Source organism: Mesoplodon densirostris, chromosome 15 (assembly GCF_025265405.1).
Source record: "Mesoplodon densirostris isolate mMesDen1 chromosome 15, mMesDen1 primary haplotype, whole genome shotgun sequence".
Taxonomy (NCBI): Eukaryota; Metazoa; Chordata; class Mammalia; order Artiodactyla; family Ziphiidae; genus Mesoplodon; species Mesoplodon densirostris.
The window spans coordinates 8,400,058-8,421,004 of NC_082675.1; the positions used below are offsets into that span (position 1 = coordinate 8,400,058).

At 44.5% G+C, this 20,947-nt stretch overlaps 1 protein-coding gene and 1 non-coding gene across 3 annotated transcripts in view; one reads left to right on the forward strand and one right to left on the reverse strand.

Annotated features, from left to right (window-relative positions):
* Positions 1-20,947, reverse strand: part of P2RX7 (purinergic receptor P2X 7) — a 56,035-nt gene that overhangs the window by 15,823 nt on the left and 19,265 nt on the right. Inside the window, exons 2-8 of one of the 2 annotated variants that reach the window (XM_060118071.1) lie at positions 18,857-18,977; positions 17,622-17,690; positions 12,554-12,626; positions 11,427-11,523; positions 6,957-7,037; positions 6,200-6,329; positions 2,091-2,227 (exon numbers count right to left, since the gene is read on the reverse strand). In XM_060118071.1, the coding sequence (XP_059974054.1) occupies positions 2,091-2,227; positions 6,200-6,329; positions 6,957-7,037; positions 11,427-11,523; positions 12,554-12,626; positions 17,622-17,690; positions 18,857-18,977 (708 nt within the window). Of the gene's footprint in view, positions 1-2,090; positions 2,228-6,199; positions 6,330-6,956; positions 7,038-11,426; positions 11,524-12,553; positions 12,627-17,621; positions 17,691-18,808; positions 18,978-20,947 lie in introns of both variants that reach the window. The other variant, XM_060118070.1, reaches the window with a different exon arrangement.
* On the forward strand, positions 7,240-7,312 carry TRNAG-UCC (transfer RNA glycine (anticodon UCC)). The gene has a single exon. It is a non-coding gene; the product is annotated as a tRNA-Gly (tRNA).

The following is a 20,947-nucleotide window of genomic DNA, read 5'->3' on the forward strand; positions in this document are numbered from 1 at the left end:
CCAACGGGAAAAAGTCAGGAGCGGAGGATTGAACTGTGCAGAGCATCAAAACAAGAATAGATCAGCACAAAACCAGCACTAGCTAGCTTAAGAGTGAAAATGAACCAGAATTCTAGTGAATTCATAGGGTTGAAGTCCAGAAGCTAGAAGCATAGGCGATGTACTACAAAGAACCTTAAAAATTAGACAAAACTGCAGTGAGGAAGCAATGTTACCCAAGGTATCAGGAGACTGGGCTTCCCTGGTGGTACAGTGGTTAAGAATCCGCCTGCCAATGCAGGGGACACGGTTCGAGCCCTGGTCCGGGAAGATCTCATATGCCGCGGAGCAACTAAGCCCATGCGCCACAGCTACTGAGCCTGCGCTCTAGAGCCCACGAGCCACAATTCCTGAAGTCCACGTGCCTAGAGCCCGTGCTCCGCAACAAGAGAAGCCACAACAATGAAAAGTCCGCGCACCGCAACGAAGACCCAACGCAGCCAAAAATAAATAAATTTATTTAAAAAAAAAAAAGTTCTCACCAAAAGGATTTCCAATCAAGATGGCAGGCTGCCTCACCACCTCCACCACCACCTCCCAACCCACTGCACTTACACAAAGGAGTGCAAGATAAAGTATTTTTTAAAGTCATATCAATATATTATCGAGCTCAAAACAAGGAAGGGCAGGTGCTAGAGATGAGTGGTAAGTGGGGACTAAAGCCACGTGAACCCTAGGAGTACCAGGTCAGATTTGTATCTGAGCAGCTAGAGTCTTAACATACTTCTTGGGAAAGGAGCTGAGGCTGCAGATGCCCTACTTAGCAAGGAAGCAGGGATGGGATACTTCTCGTGGAGTGAAGACATCCAGCACCAAGAAGTTAAACTAAAAACTGGTTTGTAATTGATAGATGCCATACAGTCCTGGCAGGAACAACTACAAAATTAAATCATCACCCCAGAGGAATGTCTCCATATCCCATGGCACACACAAAACTTTGCACAAGATCATTTCTGCCGAAGTCCGCCAACAAATATTCCAAAGCCCCACAAAGAGAAATCCCATCCAAGTTGCTACAGTTCAGTGTGAAAGGGGTTATACAGTAGATTGGGCAAAAGGAGTAGGATCCATAAGCTAAGAATGGATCTCACTGAAACCATCATAGGTGGCTTTGAAAAAGAACTGAATATAAATCTGAGAAATGAAAAATATAGCCATATAGTTTTTTTTAAAACCTGAAAGCATATGGTAAAATGCTCATAACCTTTGATCCAATAATTCTGCTTCTAGAAATTTATCCTAAGGAAATAATCTGGGATTCAAACAAAGATATATGTACAGAGAAATACACTACAGAGTTATTTATAAAGAAAAATCAGAAATACCCCAAATATCCAATAATGGCTGAATGGTGAGAAAATTATGAGATGGAAGGGAAAGGGTGTGTTTTAAGGTCTTAGTGATCTAGGTTAGGATTATGGAGCTTCTACTATTAGCTGTGGGTCTAGGGGAGATCATTTCACCTTTCTCAGCTTTCCCCAGGACACTAATATCTACCTTCCAGGGTGGTTGTGAGGTCTAGTGATGGTGATATAAATGCCTGGAGTATAGAATACCCTCCCTAAGTTGTAGCTAATGTTATCATTACACTCACAATGGAATAGGATGATAATTAATGCGATGGTCACAAAGAATTTTGAGTGACACGGCATATGAAAACCTCCCCCCGAATACCAAACTATAAATGTGATATGATCTCAAATAAGCCTCACAAAACAATTGGTTAGATGAAGGAACATTCACCAGAGGGTGATCTTGAATTATCTCAGGATAGAGGAATTATGGGTGATTTTTATCCTCTTCTCTCTGCTTTTCTCTGTTTCCCAAGTTTTGTTTTTATCTTACAAAGAGTGTGCAATTCTTTAATAATTCATACAAAAATTCAGTCACTGCCTAGCTCTTAGAGGAAGTCTTTTACGTTCCTCTTGTTGCCCTGGGAACCAAAACTAGTCTTGCTGGCTGCTGGGGATACAATTCAGCCAGGCCTGGAAGGTCCCTGGGGATCCAAGGGTGGCCAGTCACTGGGCAAGTCTGACCTGGAGCACTGTTACCTGAAGTTGTAGCCAGGGTACAAGGACTCCTTGGCATTCTTGTCGTCAAGGCGACGGAAACTGTATTTTGGACGGCAGTGATGGAACCACTTGTCCAGGTTGCAGTCCCAGTAGATCTCAATGCCCATGATTCCTCCCTGGGGAAGACAACGAGAGACAATCTCTTAGTCCCGCTGGACATGGGTTATGCAGCCATCAGACATCTCCCTGCATTGTGATGACCACTGAAGGAAAAGTTGGCTTTTGAGGGAAAAAAAAAATGCTGATTAAAAATTTCAGAGCCATAAGTGCAGCCCTATCTAACTCATACAACTACTACTGTGGCAGCTACAAACGCATCTCCCTGCTCCTCCTCCCACCTGGAACACACCACCGTTAAATTTATTTTCCTAAAATATAACTTTCAACAAACCACTCCTGTAATCAGACACCTGTAATGTCCACCCCCCATTAAAGTTTAAGTTGAAACTTGTTAGACTAGAATTCATCGTGCTCCATCACATCTTCTCTGCTTATCTCCCAATACATCCCTGGAGAAAGCTCTTATTCCGAAATCTCTATGCTTTTCCCTAAACACACTTTGTATTTTCATTTCTTCTTTTAAAAAACAGCTTTATTGAGATACAGTTCACATACAGTTCACCCATATAACATGTGCATTTAACAGTTTTTAGTATATTCACATATATGTGCAACTGCCACCATAATTAATTTTACAACATTTTCATTACCTCCAAAAGAAACCATGTAAACTTTAGTTACCACCCCTCTCTCGAGCACTAAGCAACCACTAATCTACTTTTTGTCTCTACAGAGTTCCTTATTCTGAACTTTCATATGAATGAAATCATATAATATGTGATCTTTTATGTCTGGCTTCTTTCACTTAGCATGATGCTTTTAAAGTTCATCCATGTTGTAGCATGTGTCAGTACTTCATTCCTTACTGTGGTGGAAGAATATTCCATTGATTGAGCATACTGCATTTTGTTTATTCATTCATCCTTTGATGGACGCTTGGGTTATTATGGCTATTTTGAATAATGCTGCTGTGAACATTTATGTGCAAGTTTTTGTGTGAACGTATGTTGTCATTTTTCGTGGGTACATACTTAGGAGTGGAGTTGCTCCATATGCTTTGAATTTTTAAATCTTGGCCCTTGACCTTTTCTCCCAATGAAATGTTTCTCCCACTCACCTCTCTAGCTAAATCCTCCTCATCCTTCAAGACCCAGCAAACATCCTTCCCCACCCACTCAGCCACCCCTGTGCCCAATTCATGGTGACCTTTCTCTTCTCTAAACTTCTAAAGAATCTGTTAATCTCTTACCTATACTTGGTACTTCTTTTTTTCTACAAATTTTTTTTGAGTACTGACTATCATATTTCACTGAATCTTAGACACCATTGCTTGTAAGACACATAGGATTTTTTTTTTTTTTTTTTTTTTTTTTTTTTTTGTGGTACGCGGGCCTCTCACTGCTGTGGCCTCTCCTGTTGCAGAGCACAGGCTCCGGACGCGCAGGCTCAGCAGCCATGGCTCACGGGCCCAGCCGCTCCGTGGCATGTGGGATCTTCCCAGACCAGGGCACGAACCTGTGTCCCCTGCATCGGCAGGCGGACGCTCAACCACTGCGCCACCAGGGAAGCCCGGATTTTTTTTTTAATGTTCCTCTAAGAAAAAAAATGCTGTCGATTAAACCGTGAGACTCCATCAACTGAAAGCACTTCCTGATTTTGACACTATTAAAAGTGAAAAAAATGTATGTCTTTGAATCAATGAAATTAGGCATTTCAAGACAGTATGCTAGATACTGAGGATATAGAAATGAGTAGCAAGGAGGCTCTGACTTGGAGAAAGGGGAAATAACACAGAGTAATCACAACTGCCATTTTTTTGTCAGGCACTAAGCCAAGCACTCTACATATTACAGTGAATATCGAATGCCTTTGTCACTTGGCATCCAATTTGCCTTCTTCTGGGAAAACTACCTGGAATTTCCTTTGGGAAACACCTTTCCCAACTCTCAGTGGTTTGAATGGGGCTATGTCCTCTCCAAGCCCCAGGAGTGGGCACATGACTCAAGCCTGGCCAATCAGGACAGTGCTCCCTTCTGGACCTGGTGATTGATTCAGGATAGATATGTGGCCCAAGGTAGACCAATCAGAGCTCTTCCTGAGACATTTTGCCAGAACCATAGGAAAAGAAGTCCTCTACTGGCTGGGACCACTAGCTATACAGTGTGAAAGTCTAAAGCAGCATTGTCTAATAGGATTTCTTGCGATGTTGGATATATTCTATATTCATGCTGTATAGTACAATAGCCAGTGGTTATTGAACGCTTGAAATGAGGCTGGTATGACCAAGGAAATAAAATTTTAATTTTATTTAATTTTAATTAAGTTTAAGTCACTTCATGTGACTTGTGGCTACCATATTGGATAGCACAGTGCTAGAGCTTTGGTGGCTTTGCTTTGACATGTGGAGAATATGCCTGAGAATGACATCATCATTAAGGAAACAATCAAGAGATGAAAGGAGTCAGATTCCTGAAGACATCATTTGAGTTCCTTGAGGCAGCTATGCCTAAATCTATCATACTCTTCATTCAATCAACAAATATTTATTGAGTGTCCATTATGGGCTGAACATTACACAAAAATGAACACCCCCCCGCCAAAAAAAAGCTAAATGTCCCTACCATCATGGAACTTACATTCTAGTCAGGGAAAATAGACAACAGACAAATGGGTATGTAAAATATATAGTATGTCAGATAATGCTAGGTGCCAAGGATAAAAATAAAGATGGAAAGGGTCATAGGGCATGCTGGGATAGAGGTGGAAATTGTCGCTTTAAATGTAGCAGTGGGGCTTCCCTGGTGGCGCAGTGGTTGAGCGTCCGCCTGCCGATGCAGGGGACACAGGTTCGTGCCCCGGTCCAGGAAGATCCCACATGCCGCGGAGTGGCTGGGCCCATGAGCCATGGCCGCTGAGCCTGCGCGTCCGGAGCCTGTGTTCCGCCGCAACGGGAGAGGCCACAAGAGTGAGAGGCCCGCGTATTGCAAAAAAAAAAAAAAAGTAGCGGTAAGGGAAAGCTTCACTGAGCTTATATTTAAGTAAATATTGGAAGTAGGTGTAGGAGGCAGCTAATGCTATGTCTGGGACAGACTGTTCCAGGCAGAGGGGAACAGCAAGAGAAAACTCCCAAGGTAGGAAGATGCCTTGGGTATACTAGAATGTTCATTTCCCCTGGTCTTTTTACACAAGTTAATATGGTTCCTTTTTTGCTTAAGCCACTTGAGTTTGGTTTCTATTATTTGCCCCCAAATTACTTTTTAATTTATTTTTTGTTTACATCATTTGAGTTGGATTTCTATAACTTGCAACTAGAAGAATCCTAACTAATCCAAGTGTGGTAGTCTGAGTAATGGTCCCCCAAATATTCCTAATCCTAGGTCCTGATCCCTGGACCTCTGAATATGTTACCTTAAATGGCAAAAGAGACTGCAGATGTGATTAAGTGAGGATCTTGAGATGAGGAAATTATCCTGGATTATCTGGGTGGGCCCTGTGAAGACACACTGGTCTTTACAAGAGGGAGGCAGATCAAGATTTGACACAGAATAAGAAATCAATGTGACCACTGAAGCAAAATGCTGTGCTGCTGGCTTTGAAGCGGGAAGAAGGGGCTGTGAGCCAAGAAATGGAAGGAACGCGGTTCTAAAAGGTGGAAAAGGCGAGGAAATGGATTCTCCCCTAGAGCCTCCGGAGGGAGCACGTCTCTGCTGATATCTTGATTTTGGCCCAGTGAAACTCATTTTGGACTCTGACCTCCAGTAGTATAAAAAAAAAATGTTTTGTTTAAAGCCACAAAGTTTGTGTATAGCAGGCACAGGAAACGAATACACTGAGTGTCTCTCATAGAGTTGTGGTGGGATTAGATGAGGTGATGCAGGAAAAGTCCTTGTCACCGTGCATGAATTTACAAAATGCTCAATAAATAGGAGCATATTATTAAGACCCAGTGGTCCAGCCTCTTGGCCATTTGTCATCCTCCATCACTTGACCCCCCCACACACATCCCACTGTACAAAGACGTCACCAACCTGAATTGCCACATCTGAAAAATTATCTCCTGTTTCTTGGAAGATATCTCCTATTCGGAAAATGGGACACTGTGGATTCTGAGTCTTGTGAAAGGTGCAAGTGGCGTTTAAATCTGGCAAGATGTTTCTCCTGCACATAATAGAAAGCAAACAAACAAACATCTCTATTGAAAACTGAAATCCATCTCTTTCATAGGAGTGAACCAATGTGGTACCTGGGCACCATGAGGGCCTCCAATGATTCTGCCTCCTGGGATTTACACCCTTGTGTATTCCCCTCTCATATCGTACAGCGTTGGTCTCTGTGACCAATAGTATACGACAGAAGTGATAGTGTGTCTCTTCTGAGATTAGATTATAAAATACAGTGGCTTTCATCTTGGTTACTGTCTTGCTTGCTTGCTCTTTGGCTTGGATCTCTTGCTCTGGGAAAGCCGGTCACCATGTCCTAAGGACACCCAAGCAGTCTGAAGGAGAGGTCCACACGATGAAGTACTGAGCTCTCCTGCTGACTGTTGTGTGAGTGAGCTTGGAAGAGTATTCTCCAGCCCCTGTCCAATCTGGAGATGAGAGCTTGACTGCAACCTGAGAGACCCTGAGCCAGAACCGCCCAGTGAAGTCATACCCAGATGTCATTCTGGGATGCACAGAAACTACGTGAGAAAATTAAAGTTTGTTGCTTTTAGTTTCTAAGTGTTGGGGTGATTTGTTACACAGCAGTAGATAACTAATATAGCCAGACATTCTGGGTGCTTACGTGGTGTAGTTGTGGCTGGGGAAGTCGATATTATTCTTAATGAGCACAGTGAAGTTTTCAGCACTGCCCAAGAGCGCAGGCCTGAAAGAGAGAAATGAAAAATGGGGATCAGTGACTACAGGGACCAAAGGAGTCAGTGGGCCAATGAACCAGAGACTCTGGTTTCTTGCTTGGGTCAATATGATGGATGAAGAGAAATGCAATCCAGTGGGGAAAACCTTCCAAAATTCTCCAGCTTCTCCAGGAAGAATTTCTCCCTTCTTAAGACCCCTGTGGAAGGAATTCCCTGGTGGTCCAGTGGTTAGGACTCTGCACTTCCATTGCAGGGGGCACGGGTTCGATCCCTGGTCAGGGAACTAATAAGATCCCGCAAGCCACGTGGCATGGCCAAAAAAACCCCACAAAAAACAAAAGAGACCCCGTGGCATTTACTGTAATACTTCTCATTCTGATATAATTATATGTTTAGTTATACCCAGTGGTATGTTGGTAAACATTTAATAACCACCTCTCCAGGAAAACAAAAAGCCCTGATATTGTAGGAGTTACTGATTATTGTGGTATAAATACTCCCACCCTAGCTGATTTCAAGCTACCAATGGAACATCAGTGAACTTGGAGTTGGGAAGGGATGAGCAGAAACGGCTCAGAGCTGGTACAAGCTAGCTCCAGCACACTCCTGTTTATATCTTTCACAATAGGCTTTGTGATCCTGCAGGGCTGAGACAACTTTCTCATCTTGGCATCCTCAGCCTTTAGCACAGGGCCACACATATATAATTGACTCTATCATTCACACTCTAGAGGCTCTGAGTAGTGTAAAATTCTCCATGAGTGAGAGGAGCCCAAATTCTCGACTGCTGGAAGGTCCACCCACCATCCATGCATTCGTTCATTCAACAAATATTTGTTGTACTGGGCATGGGGCTGAGTACTAGGGATGTAGTGATGAACAAGACAGTCGAGGTTTTTGTCCTTGTGGGGTTGACAATCTGTTAAAGATGGAGAGAACTGACTCCATAAAAAGATACCACTGTTGCCTGACATGGCTGAGTAGGTGGCAGATGTATATTGGGAGAAGCACAGGCTAAATGTGGAGTGTATTTGGAAGGGGACATCAAGAATGATCTGCTTTGGGGGACTTCCTTAGTGGCATAGTGGTTAAGACTCTGCGCTCCCAATGCAGGGAGCCCTGGTTCGATCCCTGGTCAGGGAACTAGATCCCACATGCATGCCACAACTAAGGACCCCGCTTGCCGTAACTAAGACCCAGCGCAACCTGAATAAATAAATAAATATTAAAAAGAAAAAGGACTTCCCTGGTGGCACAGTGGTTAAGAATCTGCCTGCCAATGCAGGGGACATGAGTTTGATCCCTGGTCCGGGAAGATCCCACATGCTGCGGAGCAACTAAGCCCATGCACCACAACTACTGAGCCTGCGCTCTAGAGCCTGCGAGCCACAACTGCCGAAGCCCGTGCGCCTAGAGCCCATGCTCCGCAACAAGAGAAGCCACCGCAATGAGAAGCCCGCGCACTGTAATGAAGAGTGGCCCCCGCTCACCGCAACCAGAGAAAGCCCACGTGCAGCAACGAATACCCAACGCAGCCAAAAAAAAAAGAATGATCTGCTTTTTATTCCAGGACTTCCAGAGCCCAACTTTGGCTCTATTGGAGATATAACTATAGAGAACACTGTAATTTTTGCCTGTCCAGCAACAATTCCCCCTTTGGCAGTAGCACCTCAATTTTCTCCCTTTGGGGAAGCCAGGTCTCTTCCACTCTCAGCCCACTCTCATCTCCTGCCCATCCCTACAGCTCCCAGGGTGGGCAAGGGATCCAGAGCTGGTTAAACAGTGTAATCCAATCCCCTTGGCTGCAGTGATCGGTTCATAGATTGTCACATGCCTTAGGCCACTGAAAACATTACAGGATTTTTGTGGGAACTGTTGGAAAAGAAAAACTCATTTTCTCTAGGATTATTAGTAGCAAAGACAGTGTAAACCTGGAGTGCCCCAGACCACAGTGTAAGGAGAGCCAGAATGGAAGAAAGAATAGTTAGGGGCTGGGGAGAGGAGGAAGGTGTAGGAAGAGAGAGAGAAAATCTTAAGACATCATTTGAAAGCCTCGATCAAGCCATGCCTGAAGCTAGTATTTCTGGACTTCTCATTTACATGAGTCAAAAACACAAGCCAAAAATTAACAGTCCTTTTTTTCTGAAGCCCGTTAAAGTTTTTTTTTTTAATTTATTTATTTTTGGCTTGTGTTTTTGACTCCATGGCATGCGGGTTCTTCCCGGACCAGGGCTCGAACCCATGTCCCCTGCATTGGCAGATGGATTCTTAACCACTGTGCCACCAGGGAAGCCCCCCAGTTAAAGTTATATTTGTCACTTGCACACACAAGAAATCTTATTTACGACAGATGCCTGCTATATGCCAGACCCTTTGCCTTTAGAACATTCTAAACCCCACACTTCCTGGGCAATACTCTAAGAATCAAAGGACTACAGGATCCCCTTTATCCCTCTTTCATGACACTTATAATTTTCTATTCTGAATTACAGCCCTCTGTACATGTGTCTTATCTCTTCTATTGGGTTGGCCAAAAAGTTCGTTCGGGTTTTTCTGTAAGATGTTACGAAATACCCAAACGAACTTTTTGGCCAACCCAATATTAGATTGCAAGAGCCTTGGGACCTGCTCCATATCTGGGTCTTCTTGTATTTTACAAAAAATTTAGCACTGTCTCCCTTGTGTATGGTTACATGTAAACTAAATATCTAACACCTACTACCTGGTAATGGATGTGTTGGACGAACAATTAAATGAATCATCTTAGTAATCCATTCGTATAACATCTAAGAAACTGAAGTTCAGGGAGTTACTTGCCCAGGGTCATGTAACATTGCAGCCCAGGGCCCAGAACATTAGAGATACACAGTATTTATCTGATGAATGAATGGTGGCAGAGCCAGGACTGAAAACCACAGGTAATCCAGAAGCCTTTTGCCTTGAACGAGGGACTCCTTGAATGTAGGCTGATGTCCCACCCAGGTCCTGAACATTCATTCTGTGACAAAGAAACTTCCCTGACCTACAAATGAACCAGGGTGGTGCCATGAACGATTGAGGGCCAGACGGGCTGATACCGCCTAGTGCTTCCCATCCTGACGTAGGAAACTTTTGCCTGAACCTTCTAAAAAGTCAGTTTGGGGAAGTCTTCTCTTTGCCCCATAGATGCTGATAGTGTGGCACTGAGTCACATTTGTCTTGAGCTGCACTGTCCAATATAGTCCAGCTTCTCCTAGGCATTTGTGGCATGTGTGACTATTTAAATTAAAGTAAAAATTGAGTTCAGTTGTGGTAACCACATTTCAGGTGCTTAATAGCCACACGTAGCTAGTGGCTACCATATTGGATGGTGCAGGTACAGAACCTTTCCGTCATTGCGGAAAGTTCCATTGGACAGTGCTGGTCTAGAACCACCACATGTCTAGGGGCAGATCATTTGTGTGTGTGTTATTGGGCATTTACTGTGTGCCAAGCACAGGGCTCACTTTGCAATCACTGTACAAGTATTATCTCACTTAATTCTCACAACAGCCCAGTGAAGTAGGTGCAATTATTATCCTCATTTTATTTTTTAATTTTTTGGCCACGCCGAGCGGCACGTGGGATCTTAGTTCCCCAACCGGGGATTGAACCCGTGCCCCCCTGCGTTGGAAGCTCGGAGTCTTAACCACTGGACCACCAGGGAAGTCCTATTACCCTCATTTTAAAGACAAGGAGACTGAAGCTCAAAGAGGTTAGCCGCTTGTTCAAGGCCACACAGCAAGGATGTGTTAAAGCCAGGATGTGAATCCAGCTCTCCTTATTCTCTGCTGAAATGCAGCCCTCCCAGTGGTTTCTGAGATTTAACATCAAGTTCTGCCTTCTGGGCCTGACCTTTTGTGTTAAAGAGAAGAGTCAATATAGGGGACCACCAAATCTGTATGTCACTGTGAACATTTAACTTAAGAAAACTTCCCTCCCCTTCCATTCCTTTTCCTTCCTTTTCTTCTCCCTTCCCTTCCTCTTCCTTCCTTTTTCCTTTTTCCCCTCCCTCCCTCCCACCTTCTCTTCCTTAATCACTCAGTACAGACACTGGCAGTCCGAAAGGATACTGCTGTAGCACTGGAGGAGGTATCTGGGGGTGCCCTGGAAGGTACTGGGACAGCCAAGGGACAGGGGCACCCAGGGGTGCTGAAGGTATTAACTATTTACCAGTTGGTATGGAATGATTTCAGTATTTTAACAACTATCAGGGACCTCCCAGAGACCACTAGTGTGCCTGGCACAGGAGCCACCAAGCCAGTAAGACCTGGGACTTGGGGGGACGGTGCCGAGAAGGGAAGTCGGAACAGTGCCTGGCGGAACCTCATCTGCTCAGAGCTGAGGGCCACCGTGTCTGTCCCCTCCCTACAACTCACTCTGGGGCCTTTTCCACTGCCTCCATGGGACACCAGGCGGAGACTTCACAGGTCTTCTGCTTCCCTTTATACTCTATACACCTGCCGGTCTGGATTCCTGTGGGGGTCAAGGGGTCGTAGAAGCACAGGTATGAAAGAATGGGGAGAGGAAACTCCACTCAACTCAAGCAAGAGACTATTTCTGTTTTTCAACCCAAGCAGTTTCAGTTTCCATGAAACCCATCCAAACCACAAACTTACATAAGAAAAATCAAGCAAGCAACACATAGAACAGTAAGCTTTTCAAAAAAGGATCAAAGAGAACACAGAAAGACCATGGAGGCTGTTCGATTTTTTTGGTTTCTTTGCAAGAAAAGATGGCTGAGGGGGTAGCTGAACAGGGTATATTCTTTTGCCTCATATAAGTGGACTAGAACTTGGCTTCTAAACAGGCATCTGAGTCCCTCTAGGTGTATACAGCATGTACCAGGATGTACAGAGCCATGGAGTAAGCATGGCACATCTTCCTGGAGTATCAGTGTCATTAACAATTTTTTGAGGGGAAAGTTAAATAGTAAATAATATTAATGACCTCTCCACCAACTCAAATGCATATGTATTATGGGATGGAATTGAATATTCATATGCTTTTTTGTGTACATGTGTGTTATAAACAATGATGGTTTTTACTTTTTCTTTTTTTTTTCTTTTTTGTGGTAATTTTTTTATTGTGTACCTTAAGTTAAAACAAGAGCTTTGGAAATTCTGCAGGTTAATATTGTCCCCAGGTGCCCTGGGGGTACACATTCATCCTTTTCAACCTTTGGGGAAATTCAAGAGGAAACACTTAAAACACTCAGATGATGCTATGGGCCATTCAGTTTTTCTATCAATGAGAACCCTGAAGGGGCGAATTCTGCGAGGTTTTCAGGAGCTGCTCCCACTGGGAGTTAGAGTCACATTCATAGTCAGCAGCTGGTCCTCTGGGTTCCAAGTCGAGGCATGGGGCAGGTACAGGCTCATCCATGGCCTGGGGAGGGTGGACGAAGGCAGCTGAGAGCCAGAGGCTAAAAATCTGGGCATCTCGAATGTCACCAAGATTCCAGACCATCCACCCACGGGGTCTCAGGAAAAGAAACAGAACATACCTTTGCTCTTTGGGCCCATCCATCCCTTTTTACAACCCTGGTCAGAGGAACAGAGCGTCCCGCGGGTGGGATACTGCAGAGAGAAGGACAAGGTAGTGGGGAATAAGCATCGTGTGTCCCTACGATACAGAAGGGCAGATGTCTATGTCCACACAAAAACTTGCACATAATGCCAAAAAAACGGAACTGCCCAAATATCCACCAGTAGATGAATGGACAACTAAAATCTAGTACATTCATCCAATGGAATGTTATTTGGCTGGCCACAAATAGGAATGAATGAAGTACTGGTACATGCTACAATGTGGATGAAACTTGAAACATGATGGATGCTAAGTGAAAGAAGCCAGATACGAAAGACCACGTATTGTATGATTCTGTGTATATGAAATGTTCAGAACAGGCAAATCCATGGACAAAAGGGTGCTCAGTGGTCGCAGGGGCTGAGGGAAGCGGGAATGGGAGTGACTGCTAATGGGTATGAGGTTTCATTTTGGAATAATGAAAATGTTCTGGAAACTGATAGTGATGATGGCTGCACAGCTCGGTGAATATACTAAAAACCACTAACTTGTACACTTTAAAATGGTGAATTTTATGGTATGTGAATTATATCTCAATAAAAAATAAAAATTAATGAACTTCTAAGAAGCGTATGACAGGGGCCACTTTCGGGGACAGCCCTTGTGTTGGAGGGCAGGGCGCCTGGTTCAAGCAGCCCTGTGGCTGCAGAACCAAGTGAAGCAGACAGGCACAAAGTCTCAGCAGGAAATGTGGAAATAAAGGACTCCAGCCAGCACTCTCTCCTGGCCTAAGGAAATGAGGTCAGTCAGCTTTCAATAAGAGCTGAGGACAGAATGAGGAAAAGAAAAATGAGATGTAGAACTACCATGTGACCCAGCAATCCCACTCCTGGGCATATACCCTGAGAAAACCATAATTCAAAAAGAGACATGTACCAAAATGTTCATTGCAGCTCTATTTACAATAGCCAGGACATGGAAGCAACCTAAGTGTCCATCATCAGATGAATGGAGAAAGAAGATGTGGCACATATATACAATGGAATATTACTCAGCCATAAAAAGAAACGAAACTGAGTTATTTGTAGTGAGGTGGATGGACCTGGAGTCTGTCAGACAGAGTGAAGTAAGTCAGAAAGAGAAAGACAAATACCGTATGCTAACACATATATATGGAATTTAAGGAAAAAAAATGTCATGAAGAGCCTAGGGGTAAAACAGGAATAAAGACACAGACCTACTTGAGAATGGACTTGAGGATATGGGGAGGGGGAAGGGTAAGCTGTGACAAAGCGAAAGAGAGGCATGGACATATATACACTACCAAACTTAAGGTAGATAGGTAGTGGGAAGCAGCCGCATAGCACAGGGAGATCAGCTCGGTGCTTGGTGACCGCCTGGAGGGGTGGGATAAGGAGGATGGGAGGGAGGGAGACGCAAGAGGGAAGGGATGTGGGAACAGATGTATATGTATGGCTGATTCACTTTGTTATAAAGCAGAAACTAATAAAAATTAAAAAAATAAATAAAATAAAAATTAAAAAGCACTTTTCCTTCAAAAAAAAAAAAAGAAAAATGAGATGACTTGGCTTATGCATACTCAGCTTCCCATTTTTCAGGGACCAGGTTTACCGGCCCGTCTTGGGGAAATCAGAACCTCTGTGAAAATAGCCTCTTCTGTGCAATTTTACAGAGCTTCAGGGGAGGCCCCAGGCTTGGACCCAGGTACAACCAGGTTCGGCAATAGCTGCACCATTTTCTAGCTGAGTGGCCAAAGCCAAGTAACTTTGCCTCTCTGAGCCTCAGTTTCCTTACCTGTAAAAGGGGAATGAACAGATTTGTCTTATATGGTTGTTGTGAAAATTAAATGAATTATGATGAGAAAGGGTTTAGCACATGGCTCTTGCTCAGTGAATGTTTCCTATAGTTTTCAATCTCTTTCATGTTCTCTTTTCTTCCCAAGTTGCTTTCTTCCTGTTACCCAGCCTGTCCTTGGTTTGCTGCCCTTGTGACCCCCAACTACACTATGAACCGTTTGAATACAAGACCTGGGTCATATCTTTGTAGTCTGAGTGCCTGACACATAGTGGGTCTTGATGAATGTGGAATGAATGAATGAATGAACAAATGATCATTTACTGTGGCTCATGGGAAGCTATGTTGTTTTGATTATTGACTGGAAAGAAATCTCAGGAAAGAAGATAAACTGACTCTATTTTACTCTCCAAAAGAAATTCCAAAATTAAAAGAAAATAAAGACGTGGGACTTCCCTGGTGGCGCAGTGGATAAGACTCTGTGCTCCCAGTGCAGGGGGCCTGGGTTCGATCCCTGGTCAGGGAACTAGATCCCACACTCATGCTGCAACTAAGAGTTTGCATGCCGCAACTAAGGAGCTGGCGAGCCGCAACTAAGACCCAGTGCAACCAAATAAATAAATAATAAATAAATAAATATTTTTAAAAAAGACGTTTTAATCATCTCTTTCTGTGGTTGTCACATGCGTTGATGATGGCCACAAATCCTTTGTCACTCTTGCCATTGGGAGGTAGAGGGTTTCCCCTTCCCTTTGAAGCTGGGCTGGCTCTGACCAAATAACCAACAGAAGGCAGTGGAAGTAATGCTGTGTCAGCCCTAGTACTGAGCCTGGGAGGCCTGGAAGCTTCTTTTGGTTTGGGGGAACCTGAGCTTCTATGAGGAAGCTTAGAAGGACTATGCGGAGAGACTCTGAAAGGAGGAGAAGCCTTGAGAGTCCCCAGAGAGGAAGAGAAGGCCAGCCATCCCGGTACCCCAGCTGAGCCTCCGAATGGTGCTAGCCCCAGCCGCTATCTGAGTGCAGCGTCGTGAGAGATCCCATGCAGATCCCCAGATCAGCAGAACTGCTCAGCTAAGCTCAGTCAACCACTGAACTATGAGAGCTCGTAAAATGCTTGTTGCTTTAAGTCCACCAGGTTCAGGGTAGTTTGTTATGCAGCAATAGATAATTCTAACCAATGTCTCTTCATTTTGGTGTATAGTTGGGGTTTGACCATATTTACTGAGTCAAGCCCTGTCCTTGACTTCCACCTCCTGATCAGAGTTAGGGTGGGTGTCAGTTTGCAAAGAGAGGAGGCGAATATCCCATTAGAGCAACCAAACCAGCTTGGGTCACAGGTTAAAATCCCAAGAGTTACATCGTGTTCTCTGGGCTGCTCTTTGAGTTCCAGTCAGTCTGAGTGACATCCTGTCTGAGAAAGAGTAACTTGTCATTTGAACCATCACAGCTCGCATTTATCGAGTGCTTACAATGTATCATGCCTTGTTTCCAGCCTGTCACAGAGATTTGCTCATTTGTTTCAAAAATCCTAAGAGCTAGGTTTGTAATTAGCCCCATTTTGCAAATGAACATATCAAGGCACAGAGTGGTGAAGTTACCTGCCCAAAGTCACAAAGCTAATACGTCAAGTATTAAACCATTTACAGTCTAGCTCCTAAATCCAGGCTCTGGGCTACCCTAACTATCTTCCTTACCAGTCTCAGTAACTTGAAAAGTGCTGTGAGGGACTTCCCTCCGAGCTCTCACTGCTGAGGGCAGGGGTTCAACCCCTGGTTAGGGAATGAAAATCCCACAAGCTGCAGCAAGCCAAAAAAAGAAAAAAGAAAAGCATCTGTGCAAAGTACCACAGGGGTGGAGTGTGAGTAGCAATTCCAGAGTATGGGACAAAAGGGAAGCAAACTGGCCCCAAACTGGATACAATTTTGGATGCTGCTGGGAAGGGAGGTGGGAGGGAGTGTTTAGTTGGACTGGCGCCTGCTACTTCATTAGAGTAGCAGGAACATTTAAGGGGAGATGGGGGCAAGATAAACATAGAGAGGTCTCCTTTTAGGGGAACGTTACTGAGATAGACACCAAGGGAATGTTAGCTTGTTTCCAAGTTTAGGTAGAAATGATGCCAAAGACTGTAATGAGATAGAGCTTATCCACCCTGATCTCTCAGACACTCAGAAATCTAGGCCTTGTCACCAGAGTAGGCTGACGAGCAAGACCCACAGGCAAGGCTGGTCTTCCCCACAGGCTGGGGACCCGCTCAATGTTGCCACAGCGTTGCGCCCCTCAGTTGGGACGGTCCCTGGTAAAGCACAGATGTGTTACTCGAGAGGGGAACAGCAGGAGTGTGTTGCCTAGACAAATTTTGCTATAGACAAACTTATCAGAATAGCTAGTTATCATTTTACAGAGCAGAGAGCAGGACTGGGATGGGACAGAATAGGACCAGTATGTTTTGATAGGGAAGAAAGTTTTCCAGAAAAAGTAGGGGAAGGTGGAGAGTACGGAGAGGGCAATGCTCCCATGTCTCCCACCGTCACCACCACCCACTCCCGCCTTCACCACCACCCACTAGCCATGTGTCCCGCCGTCAACACTACCACCCATGCAGTCTGGGAAAGACTAGTAGTGGTGACGGCAAGAGACATGGGAGCATGCCTACCTGATATAGAGCCTAAAACTCTAAGAAGTGGGCTGAAAAATCAAACTTGATTCCCAGGCTGGCCCTGCAGGCAGTTCACAGTGGACCGTGGCAGAAGCTGTGAATGAGGACAACTGGATTCTAAGCTTGGCTCTGCCTCCAGAAAGCTGTGTGACATTGGGGAGGTCACTGAACCTCTCTGATCTTTGTGCTGACCTGTAAAATGGGACTGGGAATGCTGTTACCCCCCTAAAGTTGAAGTGAGGCGCCACTGAAACATGAGGTGCTGTGCAAAGGCCAAGGATCCCTGTTGTCATGAGCTGCACAGGGAGTGAGCGATGGAGAAAGCGGGCCTTGAGCTGCACAGGCTCCTAGTGCCGGAGCTGGAGACCCAGGGGGACAGGCCAAGATCTGGTGGTTACAGAGGGAGAACGACAACATCTTCTCACCCTTTCCACCCAGCCCAGATCTACACCCCTGCTTTGTAGCAAGCAGAGGCTCAGTACATATTTGCAGGCTCCCAAACACGCCTGGTGTCAGTTTCCATTTCCTCTGACCTGTGTCTCCTCCAGGACCTCTTATCGCCCATCACATCTTACCTCGGGACACAACCCTTGCTCTTGGCCTTCTTTCTTGAGAAAGTTGGTCATCACAAAAAAGGAGTTCCCCTGCAGAGGAAAAGGAGAGAAGGCAAATGTAAAGCCGTTAAGAACAGAACTACTTAATCATAGTAATCCAGTTGGCTAAGTGCCTGGGAGCGAACCTTTCCACTCTTCTAAGTTTCAGTGTAGAAATCAGGGTCTGGAAGCAGCTCGACAGCCCTGAGGCCTAATATCAAAGCTGGATGAGCCGCCCTGCTGAGCCGAGGGCGAGCAGAGGAACAGTTCAAATCGATTGAGCACTGGTTTTCCATTCCAGCCTCAAAAGCAGCCTTTTCATTTTTTGGACACAGTAAAATGCCATTGAGTTGAAATTCAAGAGACCTGGGGAGGCGGAGGTGGAGGTGTCACCTCCATCAGAACGCCGTTCAGATTATCCAGGACTTTAATGAAAGGGCAGTAGGGCATCCCACCACCTGGGACATAGCTGGAGGTTTTAATGACCCACTGTTAGAGACAAAAACGGATAGCAGCTTGGCTTTTACGGTTTCAAAAAGCTTTCCAGCTCCCAAGGGCTGCGAACGTGCCCTTTTGTCCCTCCAGCCCCCCATCTGTTCTTTTTTGTTCTCAACCCCACTTCAGTTTCTCCCTTCTGAGAATTCTACTTTCATTTTCTCCTCTTGCAAATTGAGACAATCTTATGCCCTTTCTCTGTGAGCCACACCCTTCCTTTCCCTTGTGCAAAACTGTACCCAAGAGTGTATTTCTGGAGACATTTTTGTTGATAAAATGTCACACAAACAATATAGAAGGGCTGGTCCCCTCTAGGCAGAAAGTTCTTTACCTTTCTGGATCTAGGCAAAGTTTGCTGACTTGATGGCCCTGCTTTTGAAAATCTGTATATAAATCAAGTGTGAGTGAATCAAATCATGTTTTCAATGCACCAGGACACACTGCTATTTTGAGAAACCCTGTAGGACTTGATAAAGCAAAGAATCGTCTCCTTCGAGTTGCTGGATCTGACCCAATTTTGCAATTTTTAGGTTTTCTCAGTTGGGATTTTTACAGAGCTTTTTAAATGGGGCCAACGTTTTTCTGGAGTGAGGCTCTAGGTCCCAGGGAGGGGTGTGAGGTCCTGGGGACAGTGACCAGGGACGAGTCCTGGGAGGATGCTGATAAGTGCTCACCTGCAAGGGGACAGTGTAATCTGCCGTGTCGAAGACATTCCACACTACCTTCTTTAGTCCGTTCTCCATAATCTCCTTTTTCACCTCTGCCATCCCTTTCACCTTGGCATGCACAGAACTGACAACAGGTTCTTTCCATTGGTACCGCTTGTCATTCACCAAAGCAAAGCTAAATGGCAGACACAGAAAAGCATCAATGGTTTTCTCAAGGGAGGCACAGTGCATTGGTTTTGGATGCAGGTTCCGAAAGTCACCTCCATTAAAATCCTAGCTTTGTTGGGTGACTTCAGGCAAGTGACTTGCCTTCTCTGTGACTCATTTTCCTTACCTGTAAAATGGGAAGAATAGTCATACCTACCTCATAGGGTTGTTGTGAGGATGGAACGAGATATGCATGCAAACTCCATAGCACTCTATCTGGTGCATAGTAAGCTTTCATTACATAGAAACTATTGGCCCCAATACCAACCTCTAATATTGCCTAATATACACCCTAATTTATAGGTTGCCTTCTCAAATACCAAATTCCACCCTAGGTTGGTCCACCAGCTTTGTTTTGGGGCTCAGTAACACATTAGCGTCTTTTTAAGGGTGTGTCCAGCAGGTCAGCCTCCTGTTTTCCAGAAACACCCACCTGATTTACAAATAATATTGATAATAGCAGCTACCCTTTATTGAGCACTTAGTACATGCCACGTGCTCTGTATGCATCATCTCCTTTAATGCTCACAGCAGCAATAGGAGATAGTTACTGTAATCATCACCCTTTTGTAGATGAGGGAATGGGCTCAGAGAGGTGAAGGAACTTGCCCAAGGTTACACAGGTAGTCCGTGGCAGGACTGAGGTCCTTGATTGGTCTACCTTATAGCCCAGAGCCAGACCTCTTAACCATGTACTGTACTTGTTCATGCATCATGTGGCTCTGCCTCTGGTTTCCTGCCTTTTGATCCATTCATTAGCTATTAATATCTTCTTTAGAATATGAATCTAAATTATATGGTGGGGGAAGAGAGAGAGAAAGTGGAATTGATAACTAAAAATGGTAGATTCCATCCCCATTTATCTGTTTTCCCTGTCTCCCATTGCCCTGAATAATTGAGTTTATTTTATTTTGTATTTTTGGGGGTTTTTTGGCCATGCTGCGTGGCACATGGGATCCTAGTTCCCTGACCAAGGATCGAACCCACACCCCCATGCAGTGGAAGCATGGAGTCTTAACCACTGGACTGCCAGGAAAGTCCCTTAAGAGTTTATTTTAAATGCTTTGTTTATTCATTTGGCAGGTACCTATTTTGGTCTCTTGCCTCTGCTCAGCCTCTGATATCTGAATGATATTCGGAAGTCTAAGCCAATGGCTGCCCTCTAGGAGCTGACATTGGGAAACCAAGACACAGTGGGCCAAGGCTTGGTGCCAGCTGTTCTCAACCTTGGCTGTACAGTATAATTACTTAGGGAGCTTTCAAAATTGCAGCTCCCCAGCCTTATCCCTGGAAACTCTGATTCAGAAAGTCTGGAGAGTTATCCACGTACCTATATATTTTTCTAAAGTTGATTCTAATGCACTGCCAGGGTTGAGGACCCCTGGGACACTCACGGAAAGACAGGTCACACTTGGCGATATGAAGTACTGTACGTTTGAAATGCATTCCCCACACCCCAACAATTCCACTCTTAGGTATATGCCCCAGAGAAACCCTCAAACATGTGCCCAGGGAGTCATATACAAGAAAGTATAAAGCTGTACTATTTGTAATAGGGAAAACTGGAAATAACCTAAATGTCCTTGAACATTGAATGGGTGAATAAATTGTTGGATTCATCCAATGGGATGTTCTGCAACAGTGAAAATGAATGGAGAGCTGCTTGTATCCATATGGAAATAACATAATATTGAGTAAACAAAGCATGCCATACAATGAGATAAAGTTTAAAGAAATTCAAAAAACATTATATACATAAACAAATACCTGTCCACGCATATTCATAGCAACACTATTCACCATAGTCAAAAGGTGGAAACAATCAAAATGTTCATTAAAAGATGAATGGGTAAACAAAAGTGGTCTATCCAAACAATGGAATATTATCTACCCACAGAAAGGAAGGAAAGGATGCACATGCTATACTGTGGATGAACC